Here is a 25,405-nt window from a genome sequence, read left to right on the forward strand (position 1 = left end):
ATCTATTGTTTTGTAAAAAAATAAAAAAAACAGGCTACGACCCACCCAATATGTTCAAAGTCTCGTAGTATAGTAACAAATGGTTATACACCACCACAAATTTTCATAGCTGGAGTTTGCTATCAGTTTACTTTTTGCTTTCACACTTTCAAGTAATGGCATGTACTGCTACATCAACAATTCCTGTCAAACTTTTATAATTTGCCCATGATGGGAAAAAATCTGTTGAGTTTAAACAAATGAATTAAATAGAACTTAATTGTCTTTGCTCGACGTACACCGGTGCCTTGGTTACCTAAATATTACGACAACACCTTATGATGCTTATATGTGTACATATAAACAGTCCTTTGTTGCCATTTTGTGATTGCAAACATTCTGAGATTAGTGACATTTTGTTCGGACATTTTCATAGTGAGAATAAGTTGGCACCAAATGGGCAAACAAACAAAGTGCTAAAAAAAGATTATTCACAGTGATGCCATTTTTGGTTCTCCAAACAACCCTTTCAGTTATAGATGCTTAAAAGAAAGAAAAGTCTGTGTTTCTTACCATTTTAAGAATATTTTGTGTAACATAAAGGTTCTGTATGGATCAATACAGGCAAAGAATGAACATTTACATTCAATTTAATTTAATTCAAATTTATTAAGATAAATTTGTGCTTTTTTGTTACAATTGTTTCTAAAGACGCTTTACACGAGAATAAAGAAATTGCTTTTCCTTACGCATTACGTGAGGTCACACGGCTGGTAAAAGATGAGAAATTGTGGTTCAAACTTGCATTTTTTTTCTTGTCAAAAATGACAATTGTAAGACCCTTATGCCTTGGTTGGGATTGTTTGAAGCCCATTTGAGCTGTGTCAATTTGTCATGACATGTTATGATGGTTTATGTCAAGTTGTCATAACAAATATATCTTAAACAATTTTATTTGCATTAACAATGGCAAAATTGAGCAAATGACACTCAATGACAGCTGTCAATTTGCATAAAATCTATTTCATGTTCATGTCATGTCATGATTACGAAGGTGTCATGTCAGTCTTTTGAACACCCCTTTAAGTAAAGTTTTTTTTAAAGGAACTTTAAAGGAAGATATTTTGGGGAATGTTTGTAACCAAACCGATCAGAAGCCCTTTTGAATTCCATAGTAGGATAGTATGGCCTACTACACTCTTAGAACGAATGTGTTAAAAGCAACACACTAGTGTTGATTCTGGGACAACACATGGGGCGGTTTCCTGGACAGGGATTAGACTAGTCCTAGACAAAAATAAATGTAAGAGCTGTCCAAACTGAAAACAACTTGCACTGGCATATCTTAAAATGCATAAGTTCCCTTTGTTTTTCCTCAAAATGCACACAAGTAATGTTTTTAGCAAGGCTTGTTTGTTAAAACTAGTTATATTTCCTATTTAAACTAAGACCTAGTCCTGGCTTAAGCTAATCCGGGAAACTACCCCTAAATGCGTTGTCCTAGAATCCACCCATCTCTGTCTTATTATTGAAACAACACATTTTGTGTTACTTTTAAACACAAAATCAACACAAAATGACACATAATGTGTTAAAGTTACACATAATGGGCCCTATCTTGCACCCAGCGCAATTGACTTTGTCAGTGACGCATGTATCATTCGTATTTTGCACCGGCGCACAGCTGGTTCTTCCCTCCACAGACGCAAGTCGGCAAACTAGGGAATGAACTTGCGCTCCCTGGGCGGTTCAGCGCAAAAAAGGAGGCGTGTAGCGGCGCAAACCATCCCTGATGCTATTTTGCAGTTTCAAAAAACAATTGCGCCACTGACCAGAAAAAACTAGTCTAAAGTCAGTGGCGCGTTGCGTGGTTCATTATGCTATTTTAAGGGCGCATGCTTGACCATAATGTATAGTGTGCACAACGTGCAAACAATTTGCTTATCTAATCTACACAGATACAACAGTTATTTTTGAAAATCATAAATTGTTACAATAAAAAATATTAACACATGAGATAAGGGTAATCATAGTGGTGAGCATTGTTTTTATTTATTGTGTGGCTGCGTTAAAAAATTCTCATGCAAATAACGATTAAAATATTTTCATAAGTTTGTTGTGTGGCTGTATTACGTTTATTTTATGTAAATAATAATTAAAATGTTTTCATAAGAAACCTTAATGTATGCGTTTCTTGGGTCCGATTTCAAAGCCCCCAAACCCTTTCATCGGTGAGGGTGGACGCAGCGATGTCCTCTGCTGGCGTCAGGTCCTGTGTAGAGGCAGATCCACCTCCCGTTACACGGCGTGCCCGATTTATGCTGGCAAGCTTGGGATTCCCCCGTCTCCTGACATCATTGTAGCGTTTGGCGCAACGATGGGGATGCCAGCTGACGAGACAATTGTGGCTATTTCCTCTCACGCCTGTTTAACCTACGCTGATTTGGGCGGGTTTCTCCTATCCCTATACAAAACAACTTATCTGTCTTTGACTGCTTTTACAACAACGTCAGTCTCCTCGGCTGTGAACCGCTCCTGGCGTGCGCCTGGTAAATCCGTCATAATAATAGCAACCCGCCATGGAACTTGCGCCCTTTCGTTTAAAGGGAATGTTGGATGACGTTCTGATTGGTTTATTTGACGTTACACCCAAACCACACCTATGAATAATGAACCTACTTCAGACCAACCCCTTATTGATTTGCGCCTGGCGCAAGAGTTATTTCTCCCGGCGGGAAAATAGCAACAGCGCCCAAGATCCGCCCACAAAGTCACTTGCGCATTGGGCTTCGCACTTGCGTTTCAGATCGTTAAAATAGGGCCCAATGTGTTAAAAGCTTAACGCACAAAGATGTGTAAAAAATTAACACATCCTTTCTAAGAGTGTTTTATATCATAATAGTATTATATCATATTTAATAATTTCACTGTTTTTCTATTTTGCCTTTCTTTCAAAGCTTCTTTAAAGCAATAAAATGTAAAAAATATAGCGCATTTATCTTTATTTACTAAATAAATAGTAAGCCATACTATCCTACTATGGAAGTCAAATTAAAAAGGAAGATTGTTTCTGAACTAACACTGCAGGCAGAAACGACCCAATTCCGATTTTTTTGCCCCTATGCGACCTGTATCTGATCTTTTCATGACAGTCTGAACGACACAGATCTGATCTTTTCAAATGTGACCCAGGCCACTTGGGTCCTGAATCCGATACGTATCTGATCTTTTGAAATGCGACCTCTGTCTGAACGGCGAGGCCACATGGATCCGACCCGTACGTCATTGATACGCTACAAACGTCATAATTCTGCGTTGAAGTAGGCGGGAACAAGAAGATAAACAACCACCATGGCGGACGATGAAAACAAAACGCCATGGCCAAAAACCTTGCTCTCCTCCTTTTTAATTTTCTTCTTAAAACGAGAAGATTGTAATTGTGCTGGCTCCGATGGGAAAATAACTTTAATAATCTAAAAAGAGCTCCGCTGTTGACTACACTATTGTTGACATTCATGTTTAACGTTAGCTACTTCCACAAACAACGAGTGACGTTGTTGACCGGTGAGTACTCATGCGGGTCACTCCTGGGTCATTTCACGTTCACACAGGAGATCACAAAAGGTCGCATTTAATTGGAAATGTAAACGGCCTTGCAAAAAAAAATCGAATTTAAAAAAAATCAGAATTGAGCATTAAGCCCTGCAGTGTGAACGTAGCCTAAATGTGAAATAGTGAAGTCTTTAAGATTTTCAAGATTTTTGTTGGATCATTATGATAAAAGCGATAGTATTGCTATTTTAAAAAACATTTACATTATCCGAAAGTTAAATAAATACATTTTCCATTGATTTATGGTTTGTTAGAAATATTTGTTTGGAATCTGAGAAATTATTGAAAAAGAAATGCCCAAATTAAGTCCTTAGCAACAGCACACCCCAGCAAAAAGTTTTGATATTTTTGATAAAAAAAGTTTTGATATATTTACGGTATGACATTTACAAAAAATCTTCATGGAAAACGATCTTTACATAATATCCTGTTGATCATTATGACCCATATCTATTGTTACAAATGTGCGCCTTAAGACACAAATAACGTTTCGAAGAAATACTGCTTTTAGGAACTTTTATTTTATTTACATGGTTGGGTTGGGCATATTCTTCAAATCTTAATAACTTAATATTATTGTTAATAATAAACAAAATCAGTCATTTCTATTTCGGTTCTTAAGTTAAACTAAAAAGCAGTACAATAGCAGTAATAAACGTAACACTACAGACACTTTGGCTTAACTTTAAGGCAGAAATTCAGCTGTTATTTCTTTAAAGCTTAATTGGGTTAAATTTTCTCATGTGGTACAATCAAAACCAATAATATAATCTTTCTTAAACTGTGGCAGAAAAGATTTACAGTAGATGTAATTTTACAATAATAATATTTTAAAGAAACACCATCCGCATTAACAGCAAGTGTCAGAGCATTAAGTAGAATTCAGGAGAGATTCGATCTTTATTAAGCCTCCTTTTGACTGTATAATCACACACACTGTTCACATAATGACCAACAGACCACACTTTGAATCTAACTGTATATTTATCACATAACGCATTATGTGCCGGCTTTACCAACTTCTCGGTATGATTTTAAATGAGAAACATGACCTTTGTTGTGCATTTGTTGCGTGATACTAACTGTACAAACTCGCAAAACCATAATCTTTATTTATTTATACATACAATATGGCCATAAAATGTCATTACATTTCTAGTGACTCACTCCTTCATCTTGTCTTGATCTACTGTGAGCAATAAAAACTAGATAGTAGTGTTAGATAGACTGCTAGTAGCTGTTATTCCGTTGCGTTTTGTTGAATAATTACGTCCTCTGCATTTACTTTCCCTAAAAATCCCATGTTTCCTTTAGAATTCCCCATTACGCTTCCTTATTTTAATATCTCTCTTAAGCTGGCAGGATGCACAACAAGCGCAGAAGTAGTTGACCACACAGTCGTTACACATGGATCCCTGGAAACAAATTTAAAAAAAATTTACAATTTAGTATAGACCAATAAATTAACAGACAGATCTAAAGAACAATGATAAAAAAGACAGATAGATTAACTGAATAACCCTTACCGGGACATTATATCTTGTCCTGTAAACACTTCGGATTGGCATCCCCAAACCACATAAACAGCATTCGTTCATGTCGCTAGCAATGGAGCAACCCAAGCAAGGCAGGCAGAACAACCCACAACAACCTAATACAACAATTTGATATGTGTTAAAGTCATCTTTACATTGCATTAATGTTTTATATGTGTTTTTTAGTGGCACTAAAATTACTTACATACGCTCATATCATCACAACAGCTTAATAACCCACTCTGAAAGTCTTTAGGAGCATATGCTTTGGGTTGAGTTGTCACCTCCATCTAGAAGTGCAAAAGTTTGATGCATATTTATACTTTTATTCTTACTTTTACACTGTAAAAAAATTCTGTTGAAATAACAGTATTACTGCCAGTAACTTACTGTAGATTTTACATTTATGTTATTTACTGGCAGCAGTTTGTTCAAAGTTAAATGAACATTAAACATTTTCAGTCTTTATCTTCCACAGTAAGTAACTGGCAACTAGCTGCATATAATTACAGCTAATTTTTTACAGTGTAGCCATAGATAGATAGATAGATAAGCAAACCTCATGAGCAACATAAGGTCACCCAGGGGATACAAAACATTAAAGATGTGAATAAAAAAGAAATGTTTTCAAATGATAAAACAAAAATGATACTTTTACTTAAACACATACCTAAAGAGTAAGTTTGGAAAACTGAAAATAATCTTAAAGTGATCTCTTAAGTTTTATATATAATTGTATTTATTGCGTGACCTTTCAACATGCTTACGTCTTTTCCACAGTTTTCTAGAACTTTAATAACTTTGTTGACATTATACATTTAAGCTAAATATTTTCTTGTACCAAAAACTAATAATAAACTTAAAAAATAACATTTATAAAACAAATCTTTATTACTTTTACAATAAAGTATTATTTAAATGCTACTTTACCTTTCTTGCGCCTGTTTCCGAAAACTCTGTTTGCTGTAAACCACCCACAGTCCCTTATGTACAGTTTGAAAAGTCACGTGTTTGGGCAAACCCTTACACTAAAATATGAAGGACAATATTTATAGTTTTAAATATCTGTCGCCCTTCTGATGGGTTCAAAGTCCTAATGTTACACTTAACCGATGGTTATAAACCAACATTAATTGTAATTTCCAGGAATGTGTAATTAGCTGCCATTCACTATCACACAAACTTTTACAGGGGACAAAACATACAACAAATTATTGGTTAAATTAGTTAACTTATCAGTCATTTCTTTTTTTTCTTAAAGCGAGCAGCCCTTAAGACTAACATGATATATTGTATTGTATATTTTGTTTGTTTAGAGGTTTAGTACGAGGCCCAGGGTTGATTTATTGCTGGGAGTTAAATACAATAAAACGTGTTGCTATGAGTCAATACCTGCAATTATTAAGACATTAAACATCAGTCATACTCATAGCATAAATTAATGACAAATAGGATATATGAAATTATATAAAATTATGGAAATGTGCAATTTTGGAAAAGTAAACGTCTGAAAAGTACAAAATTCTTGTACTCCTCAAAATACTTGTAATTCTCAAAAATCTTTATTATTTTTTCTAAGTTTTTTTAATTTGTTTAATTTTTTTAATAAAAATTAATTCAATTTTTTTTATCTAATATGTAGTTATCTGAAAAGTAATGAAACCATCAATTGAAGTGAAATGAAAATTACTAGGGCTGGGCATAGATTAATCTAGATTAATCTCATACAAAATCAAAGTAATTTTTTGCATAACATATAAGTTTCTTGTTGCTGTGTGTATTATTATGTATATATAAATACACACGCATTCATGTATGCATTTAAGAATCATTTACATGTGTATATATATTTATTTATATGTTTATATATTCTATATTATTTATAAATAAAAAACAAATATAAATAAAACATTTCTTAAATGCATATATATGTATGTGTGTGTGTGTGTTTATATATACAGTTACACACAGCACAAACTCATATGTTATGCAAAAATTACTTTTATTTTGTATGAGATTAATCTAGATTAATCTATGCCCAGCCCTAAAAATTACACATTTTTGAGTATGTCTAGTGTACAACCATGACTATTGCTTAATTTATTCAATTTTTTTTCAGTGCTCAGTGAGCGGACACTGCATGTTTTGTCATCTGTGTACATGGGTCATTCTTTTGTTCTTATGAAGGCTAAGTGGTTGGAAAATATGGACTTGTGCAACTATACTGGCCCTACCCTCAAAGTCAAACAGAAACCAATGCAATAAAAGCATATGCCGAGCTAAAAGTATCTATAGATTTACCAACAGGTGTTCGGATAATTTGAATTAAATTTGAATATGACCAGAAGGATTAGGCCGTGTACCATATTTAAAAACTGCTGGAAACTTCTGTTTGTTGTGTTGGCTGTGGTGTTAGTCTTGGTTTAAATAGTGTCAATGCAGCGTCACCATTACCAATACAATCGTAGAAATGTACACATTTTAAAATGAAGCCAAATAATAGGCTGGTGAACTCATGAGTGTATGTTAGTTTAAGCACGTCTTAATGCTATTTTTTCTTATAATTTTAATAGAAATAAATAGTCTATTTTATAATATATAATAATATAATATAATATTTATTTCTTGTCTCAAGCATTAATAAGGACAACATTAAGTCATAATACTATTTTGTATTAATTTAATATGTATAATAGAAATAAATAGTGTATTTTATAATATATAATAATATAATATACTATTTGTTTCTTCTCTCAAGCGTTAATAAGAAAAAAAACATTACTTAGCTATATCAAACAATAAAAAGGAGAGGCTGTGTGATATTGCTTTAGTTTAGAACCTGTTCACAAAAGTCCTGAAAAAAATGTCTACAGTATTTTTATAGGGGACATTTCATGAAAATCTGACCTTTTCCATGTTTAAGTGCTATAATTGGGTCTCCAGTGCTTCTATCAACCTAGAAAATCTAAAAAAGATCAACCAAGTAACTTAGTTTTGGTAAGCCATTCTCTGCCAGCATGTGAAAAAATTAGGTCAGTGGGGGCCCCCCTTGTAAAAGGTGCTTTCCTTTGCGGCCCCCCAAAGAAAATTTATGACAAATGTATTGTAAAACGTAGCATTTTAATTAAACAAAACATATTAAATTATACAAAATAGTGCTGTTGGTTAGTAGCCTTATTATTATTATTATTATTTTTGTTTAATTACACAGAATTCATGATAAATGTATGTATTTTATAAAATTTCACCATCTCGCAGCCCCCTGTTTGAGAACCACTGAATTAGGTTATTGACATTTGGCTTCCCTTGTGATGTCAGAAGGGGATAATACTGCCCCTTAATCTGCACTATCCAACCACAGCACTGCCATTTAGTGCATAGATCAGCTCATTTGCATTTAAAAGGACACACCCCAAAACGGCAAATTTTTGCTAACATCTACAAAGTGGCAATTTTAACATGTTATAATAAATTATCTGTGGGGTATTTTGAGCTAGAACGTCATCTTAGATATGCCATCTTAAAAAAGTCTTGTGAAAGCCCTTTAAGGGAATTTTTGTATTAAGATACCTATTTTTTATTATATGCTCGATGACGATTCCAATTAATGTATTTTAAATTTATAGTAATTATAAAAAATAAAGAGAATAATCTTTTAAACATTCAGTATTCATTGTACCTCATAACGGTCTGCGCAGACTGATCACAGTCTATTTCTAAGTACCGCGAGAGCGATTCTAGAGCATGTGCTTTCGAGACGCTCTCGCGTTACTTTGATGTCATGTGTCAAACGGTCTGCGTAGGCCCGTATGAAGTCGAAACAGCTGACGGAATCATCCATTGTAATATGGGGTGGAGAAAGTGACAAGAAGTGGTAACATCATTCCGACATAGACCAAAAATGCAGTATACCACTAAATTTTTAGAGCCCAGTGTAATTCTGTAGATAGATAATTTTTTCTGTAGTGCAATAACTTATAACCGCCCAAATCACAATCTTTTAAGCACACCCATGTGTCAACAAATGGTTGAGTCCGAGGATGGCCGCCTCTGTGGGTGTAAATAAACAGACGAGCGCCGCATCGATGGAGCCGTGTGTTAGACATGGCCGGGCCACCGGCAGTAATGCGGTAAAGGTGTGTTACAATTGTCGTGAATGTAATCTAAATAACATGTCTGGCTTGTAAGAAATCATCAGAAGGATATTTTATTGGGTTGCATTGAAGGAGTTCAGTCAGCCGCTGCAGGGCGTTAGCACGCTAATGATGAACATTCAAAACTAGCATTTCGCTCTCTGTATTTAACGTGCTGCCTTACACACTCGACTCGTTTGAAAGCTCTTGACACATTTACCCATAAGTTTACAATTGTGTAATGAACTGACAACTGTGCAGTTTTGACATAAGTGGTACTAGATGGGCTAGCTTGATAAGCTAGCTGCTCAACTTGTACGAGCCCTTGCAACCTAAAAAAAATTATGTCTAACAATGCGGAGTCTGTCATTATATAAATATCCGCTTTTCTTTCTGCCTATTACACAAAATGATTTATTTATAAGGGAACGAGATTAGGTTTGATAAATATTCACTGATCAAATTACATTTAGTTTTTGGGCTAAACTATTCATTTACGTCACACATTTAACATTTATAGCCTGCACTTGTTTGCATTAAATATAAAAAGAGATACTTCAAAGAAAACCTTTAAAAATGTTATACATTTGCTTTTATAAATGACTTGCAGTGCATTGCAAATATACACCTTTTTGTATCAGTATATGTATATTCGAACACCCATAACATCTGTGCTGGTAACTAAATACTCAGCCTATTGAGCTATTGTTTTAATTTGATTGAAATTTTTGCATTTGACAGATGTGTTTATCGAAAGCAACTTGCATTGCTCTCAGACTGTGATTTAGGAACTTTAACAGATTTTATTTGTGTGTTTGTGTTTTGTTTATCAGGTGTTGGAGTGCGGTGTGTGTGAAGATGTGTTTTCACTACAAGGTGATAAAGTACCGCGGCTGCTGCTGTGCGGACACACCGTGTGTCATGACTGTTTGACCCGACTGCCTCTTCATGGAAGGGCGGTGCGTTGCCCGTTTGACAGACAGGTCACTGAGCTGGGTGAGTCTTGTTTTTTATCATCATTAGATTAATATTTCACATTTATTACTATAGCACTATTCACAATTCTGCATTTGTGCCCAGAATTTATGCTATACAGAAATGCATTTGAGCACAAACAGTAGAGAAATAAGAAACCAGTATAGTGTGTAAGTGTGTATAGTCGGTAAGTGAGGTAAAATTTAAATGCATTATAGCAACTTTTCCACCACGTACCGCCTCACGACTTCTGTATGCATCGGTCGCGCATGTGCATAGAGGAGAATGTAGTATGTAGGCCAGGATTTTGTTTGTATTTATGCGCATATGTGGAACGTATGTGTATACGAGTACAAGTCAAATAAACTATGCTTTGCAAGGCTGTGTGTACGTACGTTTGTGCACACGTAAAAACAAACTATACTCCTGGCTTTACTCATTTGTTTATAGTTATTGCTAACTCATTTGTAACTCCTAATGACTTAATTGAAAGAGATTTGCGACCCATCGCGACAAAGTTATGGTGGTGTGCACGCAGAATTTGTATAACAATGCATTTATTTCAGCTGCATGCTTTTATTTATTACAAACACTGGTTAAAGGAGCCAAAAAAGAAAGATGAATAATGAGTTCTGTGCATGGTAATGACATATTGTGAGCCTCAAACGCATTTGTTTTTTCATTCTTATGTAAATCTTGTGCATGCAAAAGACGGCTGGAAAACAGGCCAATCTCAACATAACATTGACTGTGATGTAACAGTCGAGATGTACGCCCCAAAATGTTTACTAATGTGAGCTACTGGCATGAGCCGCAGAGCCAATCAGAGCAGAGCTCCTTTCCAAATATTAAATTTAAAAACATTTCTGGATAATTTTTGCACTTAATAAAAGTTACATACCTTCTATGTAAATATTAAAGATCAATTTAACATATTATTTCAATGCATTCTTTGGAACCTTTAACTTTCTAATTTTTTTACATTCAAATATGTAAATTAACTTGTTACATTAACAGCACATTTACAATATTAATGCGTTCTGTAGTGTAAAAACGTCCCTGTGCCTCTGTGTTTCTCAATTTATCTCCAGGTGATTCGGGTGTTTGGGGTTTAAAAAAGAACTTTGCTCTGCTGGAGTTGCTTGAACGGCTACAGAATGGTGCCACTAATCAGTCGGGCATGTCGGAGGACGCCCTGCGAGACATGGGAGAGGTTAGAGTACATTTTCTATCACAGCAAAATCTGTAAAATTGCTGATAAACGCAGTATTCAAGCCACTCCCATTATAAATCAAAAGTAGAGCTTGTTAATAAGTTTGGTTATTAATTTCAAACACATCTGTCTAAACAAAAGTGCTTACCAGTTTGGATTTCATGTCGACTTAAAGGAACAGTGTGTAGGATTGTGCCCGAAACTGGTATTGCAATCACAAAACTTGTGGCTAAAACTGGTACTGCAATCACACAACTGGTGGCCAATACACAAAATGACAACATTAACATCAGTTGAGGGCTGCAACTCCACTTTTTAATTGACAATATCTTGGCCAGACCACTGTTGTCAGTGATATAAGTATTTGAAATGAAAATGATTTATTAATGTCTAATGACATATCAGGGCCATTTTATGGTTAATTGGTATAAATTTCTTACATACTGTTCCTTTAAACAGTTTGATTTCTTCTTGATCTCCATTAGTGCATAATCCGCTGTGATGAAGATGAGAGTCATACCGCCTCCATGTACTGCACTGTGTGTGCTACGCACCTGTGTGCCGAGTGCTCTCAGCTCACCCACTCCACCCGTACGCTGGCCAAACACCGTCGTGTACCCCTGGCAGACAAGCCTCATGAGAAAATGCTCTGCCCACAGCACCAGGTGCATGCCATTGAGTTTGTCTGCCTGGAAGATGGATGCCAGCCAGGGCCGCTCATGTGCTGCGTGTGCAAGGAGTATGGAAAACATCAAGGGCACAAGGTACAAAATTTGCTTTTATTTCCATCTGAGAAATTGTTGATATTCTTAATAACTACAATCTCATTTATTATCCTGATAACAACCCTGAAAGTCTTTGTAAGTATGGTTATATTTATGGTTGGTTATTGGTCCAGCTTACTTTGATTTTGATTTGCAATATGTTAGTTAAAATCCTGCTCACTACTGTTTTATTGTAAATAAATTTTTACCCTGTGCTAACTTTAGGTTGTAACTAAAAGCAGTCAGAATGCTTTTATGAATAAAATGGATTATATCAAGTCCTCTTTGAGTTTTCTGTTTACATAAATATTCTGAACTTTTTTAAAGCATGCCGTTCTAGAGGCCGAAGCCAACCAGATCCGAGCCTCCATCCTGGACATGGCACACTGCATCCGTACGTTCACAGAGGAAGTCTCTGACTACTCCAGGAAGCTGGTGGGCATTGTGCAGCATATTGAAGGAGGAGAGCAGATTGTGGAAGACAGCATGGGCATGTCACATACTGAACATGTACGAGCACAATTTATTTTTGCTTTTTGCTAAGTGCTAATGCCAGGAGTCACACAACGCACATTTTTTCCTGGGTTTTCATTCAGGTGCCAGGAACGGCGGAAAGTGCCCGATCCTGTGTCCGTGCTTACTTTGCCGATCTGCACGAGACTCTGTGCCGTCAGGAGGAAATGGCTCTAAGTGTTGTGGACGCTCATGTTCGCGAGAGGCTAATCTGGCTTCGACAACAGCAGGAGGACATGACCATCTTACTATCGCAGGTGTCTACAGCCTGTCTGCACTGTGAGAGGACACTGCAACAGGTACAGACGAATTTGCTTTAAAGTTTTCTTAATTGTGTTTTTGTGTTGACCGATATGTCAGTTTATCTTTGATTTATACTGACCACTAGATGTGTGGATGTCATATCACAAAACAAACATTTTAGTTACTCGTGTCAACAGTGGTGGCCTGTGACTTCTCTACCGAGAGACGCAAATTTGAAATGTGTCAGAGTGTCATGTGTGTTGCTCCTCATTTCAAAATATGTGTTAGTTGCATCATGTAAGTCATGTGCATCATCCGTCATTTCAAAATAGGTGCCTGCTGCACACGCGTCAAAAGGGTTTATGATAAAAGAGATGCTCACGTTCACAAAATACTCACAAGATACTAACTTGACACTAAAAGCTGATTATACATGAGAATAAGCGAGTATCTGGCAAACGAAAGCATCTCTTTTATCATAAACCCCTTTGAAGTGTCTGCAGCAGGCACAAATTCTCTTTCTTTAGGTCTGATATCAGATCGGATTAGAACCAATATCATCCAACGAACGTCAGTTTATTGCCGAAATAGTTGATTAAGTGTTGTACGGTGCAGACGCGCCTCTGTGCAGCAACACTGTTGGGGGGCGGCAAGTGATGTCGGAGATGAAAACTAAACGATTAATTGTTACATACCTAGATCGAATGTCATTCACTATTTAATATGGGGTGTTGGTGTTGATACTTTTCGTTTACTTAAAATGGGTTAATTTACTGATTTGTGGGTCTTTCACGTCATGTTATTGGTATGGTTTCAGATTGCCTTTAAGAGAATATCCTAACGCAGAAACTAGCCAATTGCTAATCACAAACTAGCTGTTAAAAGCCACTTTTTTGTGTTGTGTGGTCCAGTGTGATTGGCTGTTGTACCTAAACCAGCACTCAGCTTCATACATGCCCCCCATCAGGCATCAACACCCCATTTGAATGTACCGTTAATGTTGCATCATAAACAGTACTTCAAGTTGAGTTTGATTTGTTGTTGTTTTTTCACCAGGATGATTGCAGGGTGGTTTTGGCAAAGCAGGAGATCAACAGGCTACTAGAGACACTACAGAAACAACAGCAGCAGTTTACAGAACTAGCCGATCACATTCAACTGGATGCAGGCATCCCTGTTACTTTTACAAAGGTACTATTATTGTACGGGATGGTCAACTTGACTTCCAACAACCTATTCAATTGGTCAGGTTAATCAGTGAGTTTTTGTCTTTTTTAGTAGCTTTGCTTTAAAGTGGATGAATTTACAGAAGGCTGTACTTAAGCAACTACAGCCCGGTGCCCACATTGTCAGATTTCAGCCACAATTTAGAAATTCTAAAAGATTCTTGGAATCCTAGGCTAAAATCTGCCGTCTTTGATCGCTATTAATGACCGTTTTGATCAAAATTATTCTCCGACAAAATTCTGGCAGTGTCCGAAATTTTGAGACACAATCCTGACATCTTCCTATGACATCTTCCCATGACATCCGGCAGAGAACCAATAGAAGCATAGAACCCGATGATGCAATTAGTGCGACAACAACAAATCAATGCAAACAAATGTCAAAAAGAGCCAGGTAGACTGTACAGCAGGAGGAGAAACTTGTGGAGTTATGGAGAGTCAGCTCAGCGTTGCGTCGAGTCGCGTCTATGACAACTCGGAGGTATTGTAAACCGGAAGTGCACATTAAATATCACGAGCTTCGTCAGATAGCATCTACTTCAAAATGCAAAATATACGTTAGCAGCCAATGTTAATCGTTAATGATTTGGGACAAATATGATGTTATTTAATGTTAAACTATGTGAGTGGCGCTGTGTGGCGCGACAGGGATTTGAGCAACTTCCTGAGTCACAGCTGGGCAGCGCGGACACTCGGACAGGCGCCACTTGGCGGCGCCGGTGTGCGTTTACTCATAGAAAACAATGTGTTCAGTTGATTTAGAATGGCGCGGCGCGGCCGGTGTGCGATCCCCTTAAGTTTAATTAGGAAATATAACTAGTTTTAACAAACATGTCTTACTAAAAACTTTACTTGTGTGCATTTTGAGGCAAAACAAAGGGTACTGATGTATTTTAAGATATGTCAGTGCAAGTTGTTTTTAGTTTGGACAGCTCTTACATTTATTTTAGTCTAGGACTAGTCTAATCCCTGTCCGGGAAACAGCCCCAAAGTGTTTTAGGTTAATCCCCATTAAAAGCAATGTTGTTTGTCATGTGCTTTTAAAGTCTGAACATATAACTAGAGAATCTGTCTTTCTTTCAGGATAACCGTGTACACATTGGCCCAAAGATGGAGATCCGGGTTGTCACTCTGGGCTTAGATGGGGCTGGCAAAACAACCATTCTCTTCAAACTGAAGCAAGATGAGTTTATGCAGCCCATACCGACCATAGGTATCCACTTACAGTATATATAATTTTTTTTGTAAATGCACACTAATGTAAACTGGATGGATTTATTGGTTGCAAAGTTAAGCCTGGTTTATACTTCTGCATTGGACCATAGCACCACAAAGCCTCACGTGTACTCCAAACAATGCGTCAATTATAAGCAGGCTGCAAGCACTGGGATTGGTCTGCTAGAACCCCCCTCCCAGGTCAAAAAAACACACCTGGAAGGCTGAATAAGGCTAAATGAACAGAACAAGCCAACGCGCATCAAGTTTGCAGCCTCGTCATTCCACATCACTGGAAAATGTCAAAATTAATTTATACTGACTTACAAGTCGCACCTGACTATAAGTCGCAGGACCAGCCAAACTGAAAAAAAGTGTGACTTATAGTTCGGAAAATGCGATAATTATTCACAAATCAAAACTGCCATGTAGCCTACCGCGCAGGGGCTACGTTGTTGATCCAACACAGAATTATAAATCAGGCTTTATAACCGATTAATTACTTATTACTTTGTTTATTTAAGGTTTCAATGTAGAAACCGTTGAATACAAAAATCTGAAGTTCACCATTTGGGATGTGGGTGGCAAGCATAAACTCCGGCCGCTGTGGAAACACTACTATCTCAACACACAAGGTACTGCAGCACACACATGCATCTCTTTCACAGTACCAGTATTATCAAACACATACTGTTTTTTTATTGTGATATATGTAACAGTAAACATTTGTACAACACATGACCTTACTTTTTTGCATATTTAAAGCATGTGCCATCACAGAATTAAACACAATTCTCATGTTCGTAGTTTAATCATTGATGAAATGAAGTAAAAAAAAGTGCATTGCATTTTGGGATACAATACTCACTAGTTTTCTCAGATTGCATAATGCATTTTTTTCTCCCCATAAGGGAGATAAGCATACTGTACACATACAGGAAAAAATGGTAAAAGCATGCATGCTATTTTTAACAACAAGTCTTTTATCATTTCTTCTAGCGGTGGTGTTTGTGATTGACAGCTGTCATAGAGATCGGCTGATGGAGTCTCACAGTGAGCTAGCCAAGCTGCTAACAGAGAAAGAGCTCAGGGATGCTCTGCTGCTCATCTTTGCTAACAAACAGGTGAGAGGTGGGCTCTGGTATCATTCAGGAACAGAAGGATGTAAATTTGGAAAAAATAAATTGTAATCATAATTTCTGTCCATTCAAAACTTATTACATATAGATTTTTAAATTTCTCACATCTCACAGATACCTACTTCACTTGCTACTAAGTTTTAACAAAAAGCAAAGATTTGATGGCACTTACATGACACATTTAGGAAAATCCTTTCGAATCAAACATGACTTTGTTTCCAGACTGATGAAAATCGTTTTTGTCTTGTAAAGACACCTGGAGGTTGTGTAAAGTCAACCGTTCAGATTCGAATTTGACAGATAAAGTAATTTCACCACGCGTGTCAGATTGTTTGGTTACTTTACCGATGTATCTGCCACCGCTACTAAAATGTTTTCTGTAATTGGAATCATATCTAATTTGACTCTCTGTAGGACGTCCCCGGTGCCGTGTCCGTAGAGGAGATGACTGAACTCCTGAGCTTGCACAAACTGTGCTGCGGCCGCAGCTGGCACATCCAAGGCTGCGACGCCCGCAGCGGCATGGGTCTGCACGAGGGGCTGGACTGGCTCTCACGCCAGCTGGTGGCCGCTGGGGTCTTGGATGTGGCCTGAGGGGACCCTCAAAAGACTTGAAAATGACTTCAACCCCGAATCCGAGCCTGTCCGTGTCATTTGCACATCGCTCGCATTAACCTTCATCATCACACTCTACCATCATTCACTAGTAGACTTACTGCAGTGTGCGCTTAATGGTGTGTTCAAAAACTGGTCATATAAGACATTTCAAAGAAATATTCTGGGTTAGATGTGAGTAAATCTGTCACAGAAAATAGTTTTGCTCTTTTTTTTGGATGAGTCGGATTATTTTCTGTTGTAATGGACAGTTTGGCACCGTAGCTTTCGATAGATCAGCACACGTTTAGTTAACATGAGTAAACTTATTGTCCCTCACGTCAAAATGTAGAAGTTTAATATTTGGTCAACGCTATTATTATTATTTTCAAGGTCAATTATTTGTTTTTGTTAGGTAGTTAGTAATAGGGTACACTTAATGGTGTTTCGAACGTGTATAGAGGCAAATGTCTGGAAAATGAAATGCCTAGAGGGATAGCTCAGCCAATAATGTAAATCTTGTCATTATTTACTCATGCTCATGTTGTCCTAAACCTGTATGAGTTTCTTTATTCTGTTGAACTCAAAAGATATTTTAATAAATTACGGTGAGCACACAGTTGATGGTACTTTCGTAATGTTTGTTTTCCTACTAGAACTCAGTAGGTATCGTCAACTATTGCGTGCGTACCGTAATTTATTCAAATATCTCCGTGTTCAACAGAATATTGAAACTGACACTGGTTCCAGGGTAAGTTAATAATGACGAATTTTCATTTTAGTATGAACTATTCATTTGTCATAAAATGTCACAATATAAAAATATGAATAGTTTTGCTTTTGGGGTAAACGAGTCCCCCCAATCCATTTTTTATTTCTATCGTGAATAGTTTTGACTGTAAATATTTATTTAAATGTATCTAGTGGTCTTAAAACTAATGCATGGGCGCAGGTGTATTTTCACCATGTTTGGAGAGATGGATGTGGGTTACTGATTATTTATATTTTTTAGGAGGATTGTAGTTCTCATTTTGTCTCATCTTCAGCTGTGACGTACATAAACACAAACTTATTCGTCCTATCCGCACACTGCTTATTAATATACGGCTGAGGACATCATACGTCCTCTCGAAACAAGTATTTCAATGCTGTTGTTATTGTACACATTTAAAGGAACAGTATGTAGGATTGTGGCCAAAACTGGTATTGCAATCACAAAACGTGTGGCTAAAACTGGTACTGCAATCACACAGCTGGTGGCCAATGCACAACATGACAACATAAACATCAGTTGAGGGCTGCAACTCCACTTTTTAAATGATAATATCCTGGCTAGACCAATGTTGTCAGTGATATAAGTATTTGAAATGAAAATTATTTCTTATTGTCTAGTGACATTTCAGGGCCATTTAATGATTACTTTATATACATTTCTTACATACTGTTCCTTTAAGGTTGGCTGTATGTAATGCTATATTATAAATGATCGGTATTCATTTTTCAAACCCATCCTTTAAAAATAAGATGATTTGCCAGTCTTTCGGTTGGTTTGACCACAAGATGATCATCCTAAACCAGTAAAGACCAGCAATGCGTTCTTTCAGCAGAGATGCATCGCTCCTCATTGCTATGTAATGTTGACTAACTGTACTTAAGTGAAGCTTATCCTCTTCTCTCTCTCTCGATGGAGGTCATGAAAGACTCTTCTGTGTTCTTAATTAATGTGAGTTTTGGAAACCTTTCGAGAAGCACACCCACACATTTGTTATTGATTTGATGATGGCTTTTTGTATAACCGTTAATAATGTGACGCTATTAAAACACAACAGAAAACCCTGGCTTTTATTCAATGGTGCAGCGCTAACAAAAAGGAGAGAATTTTTTTTTAAAAAAGGTACTTTATTTTTTTTTACAAAATCAGAAGATTGGAATTTTTGATATGACATTTATTTGACTGTGATGTTTATGATACTGATGTCCTCGTATGGCTTGTCAGTCTTGGGGTTGACTTTAACATTGGAGATCCTCTGAACCACCTCCATACCTTTAGCGGTCCTTCCAAAAACAGTGTGCTTGTTGTCCAACCATGGCTATGTAAAGAGGACAAGATAGGTTAGATGGCTGTTTTACAAACTATTTGAAGATATACGTAAGCCCTGTCTGTGAAATCCAGGCTTAAAGGTGACATAGAATGATTGAAGTCCGTGTTGCTCATTTTTAAAGGCGGGTTGCATGGTCTTTGATAGCTAATGTTGACATCTGAAATCAGCTAAACAAACACGCCCCCCTACCCCAATAGAATCTGGACCTTCTTTTGAAAGATCAGTAGACATTCCCCTTACTGCTGATTGGCTACAAGTGTGTTTTGGTACTCGGCCCGTCTCCTTTTTTCAAAAATCATGCACTACGCCTTTAATGTAAAACTTTGATGTTGAAATGTCATAGTGAATCTAGTAATTTCTAGCTGGTCTTACAGTTGGGACAACAGTGATGAAGAACTGTGATCCATTGGTTCCTGGGCCTCCGTTGGCCATACTGAGGGTGTAGGGTCTATCGTGTCTCAGTGTGGCATGAAACTCATCTTCAAACTCTCCACCCCAGATGCTTTCTCCACCCATGCCTGTGCCCGTCGGGTCACCGGTCTGGATCATGAAGCCCTATACATCACACAGACGATGATCCCTCGCATCTTTAGAACTCACTTACTTCAATATAAAGCAAAGCTAATGGCACTTTTCCATTGCATATTACCCCACGGTTTAGTTTGGGTCGGGTCAGCTCACCTCACTTTGGTCGAGTTTAGTATCACTTCGTAGTGGGAGGGATTATAGGCGTGTCGTTATATTTGCCCTGCCTACTGCTGTGACATCATCCAAGTGAGAGCGTCGTTGTACATTCCCATACATTTATTTATTACTCAGTCCGCCACAAAATTAAAATTAGCCACCACAAATAGATGTTTGCATATCGCGTTTATCACTACCTCTGTCTCTGTACGAAGTTGCATTTAAGCATATATAATGCTGACGTGCTCGTCGCGAATGTTCCGCAACCAAATACAAGTCTGGAAAAACTGTTATGGTGTCCCTGATTCTTCTGGATGTTTTTCATCGCTAAAACAGAGTTTGGGAACTTATAGCAGAGCACAGATGACAACATGTTTGCTCGAGACAGCGCAAGCTAGCACTAAAGGTAAAGCTAACATCATAGCGGTGACGCTGGTAGTGACGATTCTCTCAGACCAATCAGTGATCTACAGTGTTTTCGCGTCACGTTTGGTATCAGCTCTGGTCGCTTGGAACCCCAACCGAGGTGGTACAAAAATGTATCGGATACCACGTACTGCACCTAATGGAAAAGCTCCCAAAAGTAAGCTGACCCAAACTAAACCAAACCGTGGGGTACTATGCAATGGAAAAGCCCCATAACAGAATTCAAGTGTACTGTCCTCATACCTTGATGACACGATGAAAAATGTGTCCATTGTAGTAGCCGTTCCTGCTGTGAACGCAAAAGTTCTCCACCGTTTTTGGACACCTGAGGAGGAAACGATAATGTCAAAATCCATGTATCAATGACTGTAAACTGAAATCTGTAAAATACGACAAACACACACATACTCCACAGGAAAGAGTTTGATGTGTATGTCGCCCATTGTGGTGTGAATGATGGCACTGTCTGACACTCTTTTCGGCCCTTCTGCTTGCGTGGCCGCCATCACTTCCTCTTTAGAAGGTTTCTCGTTAAAGATATCACGGTCTGATTCAGCGCTCTTTGTGTCCTCCGGCTCTCTCTTTGTGAACTGTGAGGTATTTAACAACAAAATCCAATATTAAGGTTTAGAACAAAACAAAGGTGATCAGTCATAATACCACAGCAGGTATATTTGTAGCAATAGCCAACAATCCTTAGTATGGGTCAAAATTATAGATTTTTTGAAATGCCAAAAATCATTTGGATATTAAAGATCATGTTCCATAAAGATATTTTATAAATTAACTCTTGTAAATATATATATAAAAAAATTATTGATCATTAGTAATATGTGTTGCTAAGGACTTCATTTGCATAACTTAAAAAGGTGATTTTTCTCAATATTTAGATTTTTTTTGCACCCCCACAAATTCCGCTTTTCAAATAGTTGTATCTCAGCCAAATATAGTCCTGTCCTAACAAACCATTCATCAATGAAAAGCTTTATGCTTTCAATAAAACAGTCCTTTTATTGTTTTTCGTGATTGTTGCAGGCAAATATTGTTAATCTTGCGGCACATTTTCTTAAAAAATGCGATGGAATATGCGGGATATTTATGCAATTTTATGTTATGAAATTGCGGGAACTTGCAAAAACTGTTTGCAGCTTTTCATTGATGTTCACGTCACGTAATTATGTCACTTACTAACATTCACATTACAACAGGGGACATGGCTGCGCATGTGTGAAGTTAACTTTCTGCTAAGATATATATATGAATTTTTGCTACGAAAATACAGGGATTATGAAATCATGCAAGCCCCGCATATTTTGGGAGCAGAAATCTGCAATTTTAAAGTGCAGCGTATTAAAAAAATGCGGCCCCCGCATAAATATGCAGACTTTGGCTGATTATGCATTGAATCATGCAGTCGCATAATCATGTTTTCCTGGAGTGACTGATAAAAAAAATTACCCATATGGTTTTGTGGTCCAGGGTCACAAATGACAAATACTTATGAAATACAAGTGACGCTGTACCATGTAAAAACGATTCTTTTTGAAGGCCGTGCAGAAGATGGTCGGGTCGGAATCGTAGTTCTGCAAGGCTGGGTTGTCCGAGGCTTTCATCTCAATGGTTGGAGCTGCCTTCATGGTCTTAGCTACACCTTGAAACAGACTCAGCTGCACCACACGAATGTTCTCCTGTTTCCCCAGGATCCGCACACACCTGAGTGACATATGACAATGCAGAAAGTGGTCAGTTTAGTGCTACTATTAAAGGGATAGTTCACCAAAAATTTTATTATGTCATCATTTACTCATCCTAAAGTTATTTCAAACCTGTATAAATTACTTTGTTTTAAACATTCTTCAAAATATCTTCATTTGCATTCAGCAGAACTAAGGAGATCTGGGGCACCATTAACTTAAACAGAGGAAAAAAAATTATGCCATGGAAGTGAATGGTGCCTCTGCTCTGTTTGGTTACAAACATTCTTCAAAATATCTTTGTGTTTAGCAGAACAAATATATACAGGCTTGAGTAAATGATTTTTTGGGTGAACTATACTTTAAAATAAAAATTATGATTAAGTCTATAATCCCACCAACTTTAAAGTACTAAACTGCAGTGGAAAAGCAAAACGAGCCAAAGTAAAAGGAGTTGTCATACCACACAGTGGAAAATTTGGCATTAGACAACACTGCCCTACAAAGGCTAAGTGCAGTAACTACGCAAACACTGAAACCGAGAAAAATACCCTTAAAGTTTTTTGCACCAGCCAGTCAAACATGTTATTGCAATTTTGGCACACACATTTCTCTGAAATGGGACAAAATTGAACCGGGAGACTTTGTCACAAGACACATCAGATCTCACAAAGCCCATTTTAACCCTTAATCAATTGTGACCAAATGCGTAGTTACTGCGCTTTGGGTTTGTAGGGCAGAATAGTAAAGGACTAGATTATCCAATGGTTCAAAAGAAAGCAAAAAAAAAAAACTTGTTTTAGAAGAGAAGTTAGTAATATTTGGACCAAAAACATTTTTTATAAGAAAAATCTAAATAAAATATTTTTGTAATCTAAAGAAATTAGTCCAAGAAAACGTATTAAGAAAGTACAGCCAATTTTTATGCTCGGACATGAATACCTGTTAGTTTCCACATTTATGACCTTGATGCCAAGCATTGTGCCGTAAAGCACAAAGTGTCCGGTCTCATCAAAAATGATGCTGGTCAGTCTGATGCCGTCCACCTTTTCCAGTTCTCGCTCTACAGCCATTCTGCGCCCAAACTCCATATCAGGCAACTGCTGCCTCATCTGCTGGAGCTCTGTGAACATCTACCAATGACAAAGATAACAAAATGATATTAGATAGTGTATTTTTTTTCTGTGCAGCCATATCCAGTATTTCCTCATGTAATGACTATTTCTAAGCTTGTGTTCCCTGAAATTATTGAAATCACATTATATTAAAAAAGAGAAAATTTTAAATGACATTACACATTTACCGTTAAAGATTCGTCGAACACTCTCATCAACTTCCCAGTCAGGAAACGGAAAATCCTCACTTTCCGGTCAACAGCGATTGTGGCCATTTTCTTGCCGTCTTGAGAGAAGGCCAAGCTGGTTGGATATGTTTGGCATTTGGCAAACTCATACAAGTCCGTGTCCGTCTTAAACTCCCATTGCACTTGTCGTGGAAATTTGAATTCACTCGGGAGCCCCGTCCAGTATTCCAACATGCCAGCTTTATCGGCCGAGACGATGACGCGATACTTTGGATTCAGACGGATTTGAGACAGCGGTGCGTTGTGCATCTTGTCAAACGTGTGCAGGGGCTGATTTCCTCCACGACCATCGTACACAAAAATCTTCCCTGTTGATTTCTCAGAACAGGCGACTGTGGAAATGGCATCGCCTGGATTATAAATCCATTCACACTGGCCCGGATGGAAGCTAGAATAAACAACATTTGTTTAAGATTATGACAAAATAACAAAATGTATATAGTGTTTGCTTTTTGTATGCCTGACCAATCGAAGAAAAAGATCAAGATTTTACCCAAGTTTAAGCATGTTGATCATGTCGAAGTTGACGACATCAAAAACTTTCATAGCCCGATCATCTCCCACAGAACAGCAAAGTGCACCCTCAGCACTCGCAGAAATGCACTCGACCTGACCTACAGACCAAATAAAGTGATGTTTGCCCTTGCAGCACTTAAGGAGCAAATCTAGTTACAGGACGGACACCAGAGTAAACTCACCCAAGTGACTACGGAAGTGCTTTACAAACTCTATTCCCTCATCTTCCTTCTTCTTCCAAAACTTTACGTGGCCGTCTTGACTCGCTGTGATGATAAAATCTGTTCTGGGATGGTACATGTAAGCATTGCATCAGTTTACATGAGCTATTATGTATCAAAACATACACATTATTGACAAATGTAATTACAAAATAAGATTGTTGTTGTTAGCCATTTTATGATTTAGTCAGGGAGGGCATATATTTGTATTAAAAAGACATGGCTGTGTTGCACGGTTTAACAAAGCAAAATCTATTAAGGCTGATGAGTACATGCAAGTTACCCTTGATAGGGGGATCTACTAAAATCATGTTTAGGGTGATGATGACTTACTTGGTACAAACAATGTGTGTTATAACATCTCTGTGCATGTAACTTCTTTCATACATGGCGGCTGAGGGTAAATTGTCCAGATAAACTCTTTCATACTCAAGAACTGTAAGGAGAACACAAATCACTTTCGGTGTTAACGAAATACTAACATAATACAATAATATGTTCAGTTAAAGGTGGAAAATAAACACATGCATTCATCTGGAGTTAGCACAGGCGCCTATGATGCCCCGCATAAGTAGACAACGGCATATAATTGAAGCCAAGACTTTATCAATAAAATAAAATAAATACCTTTCTTCTTTTTTGTTTGTGTAGCCTCGCTGGGCAGAGGACCAACCCATTCGTCTTCATCCTCCTCTAACTTTCGTTTGTTTTCTGAAACACCGCTGGTCCCGTCGGACGCCATTTTTAGCGTAAAGTTTATACTTCTTCTTCGGTGGTGTGCCGGGTGGTTTTAAGGTAAGGGCGGCTTTCATACTACATACTGCCGCCTAAAGTATAGGAGGTGAATAGGATCCGAACGTCAGCCTTTAATGTGCACGCGCCTTATTTAGAGTTTAAACCTGAGAGAAAGTTGTTAACCCAGACTGGATTTTTCACGGTTTTTAAACTTACTCTGCGACTCTGTGGAGGTTGGTTAACTCATTTGGTACAACAGGCCAATACGCAACGACGTTGTCATCTGTACGTGATACTTTTCTCAGCGAGGTAAAGAATGGGCCAATTAGAGTACCTTGTTGTTACAAGATTCACAAATATTTCTATAATTTTATAGAAATTTGAGAGAAAACTGAGAAAAGTTGACATGAGAGAGAAGGGAAGTGATTCATGTATTTTACTGCAAAAATAATGTAGCATTAGATAATCTTTATTTAATCTGTGAAATCCAAACAAAAATCATCATTTGTTACACAATTTTATT

General features: G+C 37.4%; 3 protein-coding genes across 4 annotated transcripts in view; 1 reads left to right on the forward strand and 2 right to left on the reverse strand.

Moving 5' to 3' along the window:
- Positions 1–4,117: 4,117 nt before the first annotated feature.
- The window catches only part of LOC135779587 (placenta-specific gene 8 protein-like), a 240,060-nt gene continuing 218,772 nt past the window's right edge, over positions 4,118–25,405 (reverse strand). Inside the window, exons 1-4 of one of the 2 annotated variants that reach the window (XM_065290356.2) lie at positions 6,057–6,091; positions 5,332–5,416; positions 5,118–5,242; positions 4,118–5,006 (exon numbers count right to left, since the gene is read on the reverse strand). In XM_065290356.2, coding sequence (XP_065146428.1) covers positions 4,902–5,006; positions 5,118–5,242; positions 5,332–5,416 — 315 coding nt within the window. In that variant the 5' untranslated portion in view covers positions 6,057–6,091 and the 3' untranslated portion in view covers positions 4,118–4,901. Of the gene's footprint in view, positions 5,007–5,117; positions 5,243–5,331; positions 5,419–6,056; positions 6,092–25,405 lie in introns of those variants that run through there. The other variant, XM_065290357.2, reaches the window with a different exon arrangement.
- On the forward strand, positions 9,155–19,023 carry trim23 (tripartite motif containing 23). The gene is made up of 11 exons (XM_065290337.1): positions 9,155–9,262; positions 10,093–10,255; positions 11,326–11,447; positions 11,933–12,211; positions 12,539–12,721; positions 12,808–13,023; positions 14,024–14,158; positions 15,277–15,406; positions 15,933–16,043; positions 16,408–16,532; positions 16,962–19,023. The coding sequence occupies exons 1-11, from the start codon at positions 9,167–9,169 to the stop codon at positions 17,139–17,141; spliced, it is 1,740 nt and encodes a 579-aa protein (XP_065146409.1). The 5' UTR covers positions 9,155–9,166; the 3' UTR covers positions 17,142–19,023.
- ppwd1 (peptidylprolyl isomerase domain and WD repeat containing 1) lies at positions 19,020–24,934 on the reverse strand. Its single transcript, XM_065290336.2, has 11 exons — positions 24,775–24,934; positions 24,481–24,583; positions 24,109–24,212; positions 23,904–24,024; positions 23,351–23,798; positions 22,990–23,180; positions 21,877–22,066; positions 20,762–20,943; positions 20,597–20,678; positions 19,616–19,798; positions 19,020–19,231 (listed from the first exon to the last, which is right to left on the reverse strand). Exons 1-11 carry the CDS (start codon positions 24,887–24,889, stop codon positions 19,088–19,090), a joined length of 1,863 nt encoding a protein of 620 aa, XP_065146408.1. The 5' UTR covers positions 24,890–24,934; the 3' UTR covers positions 19,020–19,087.

The sequence above is a fragment of the Paramisgurnus dabryanus genome, chromosome 10 (assembly GCF_030506205.2).
Source record: "Paramisgurnus dabryanus chromosome 10, PD_genome_1.1, whole genome shotgun sequence".
NCBI classification, from domain to species: domain Eukaryota; kingdom Metazoa; phylum Chordata; class Actinopteri; order Cypriniformes; family Cobitidae; genus Paramisgurnus; species Paramisgurnus dabryanus.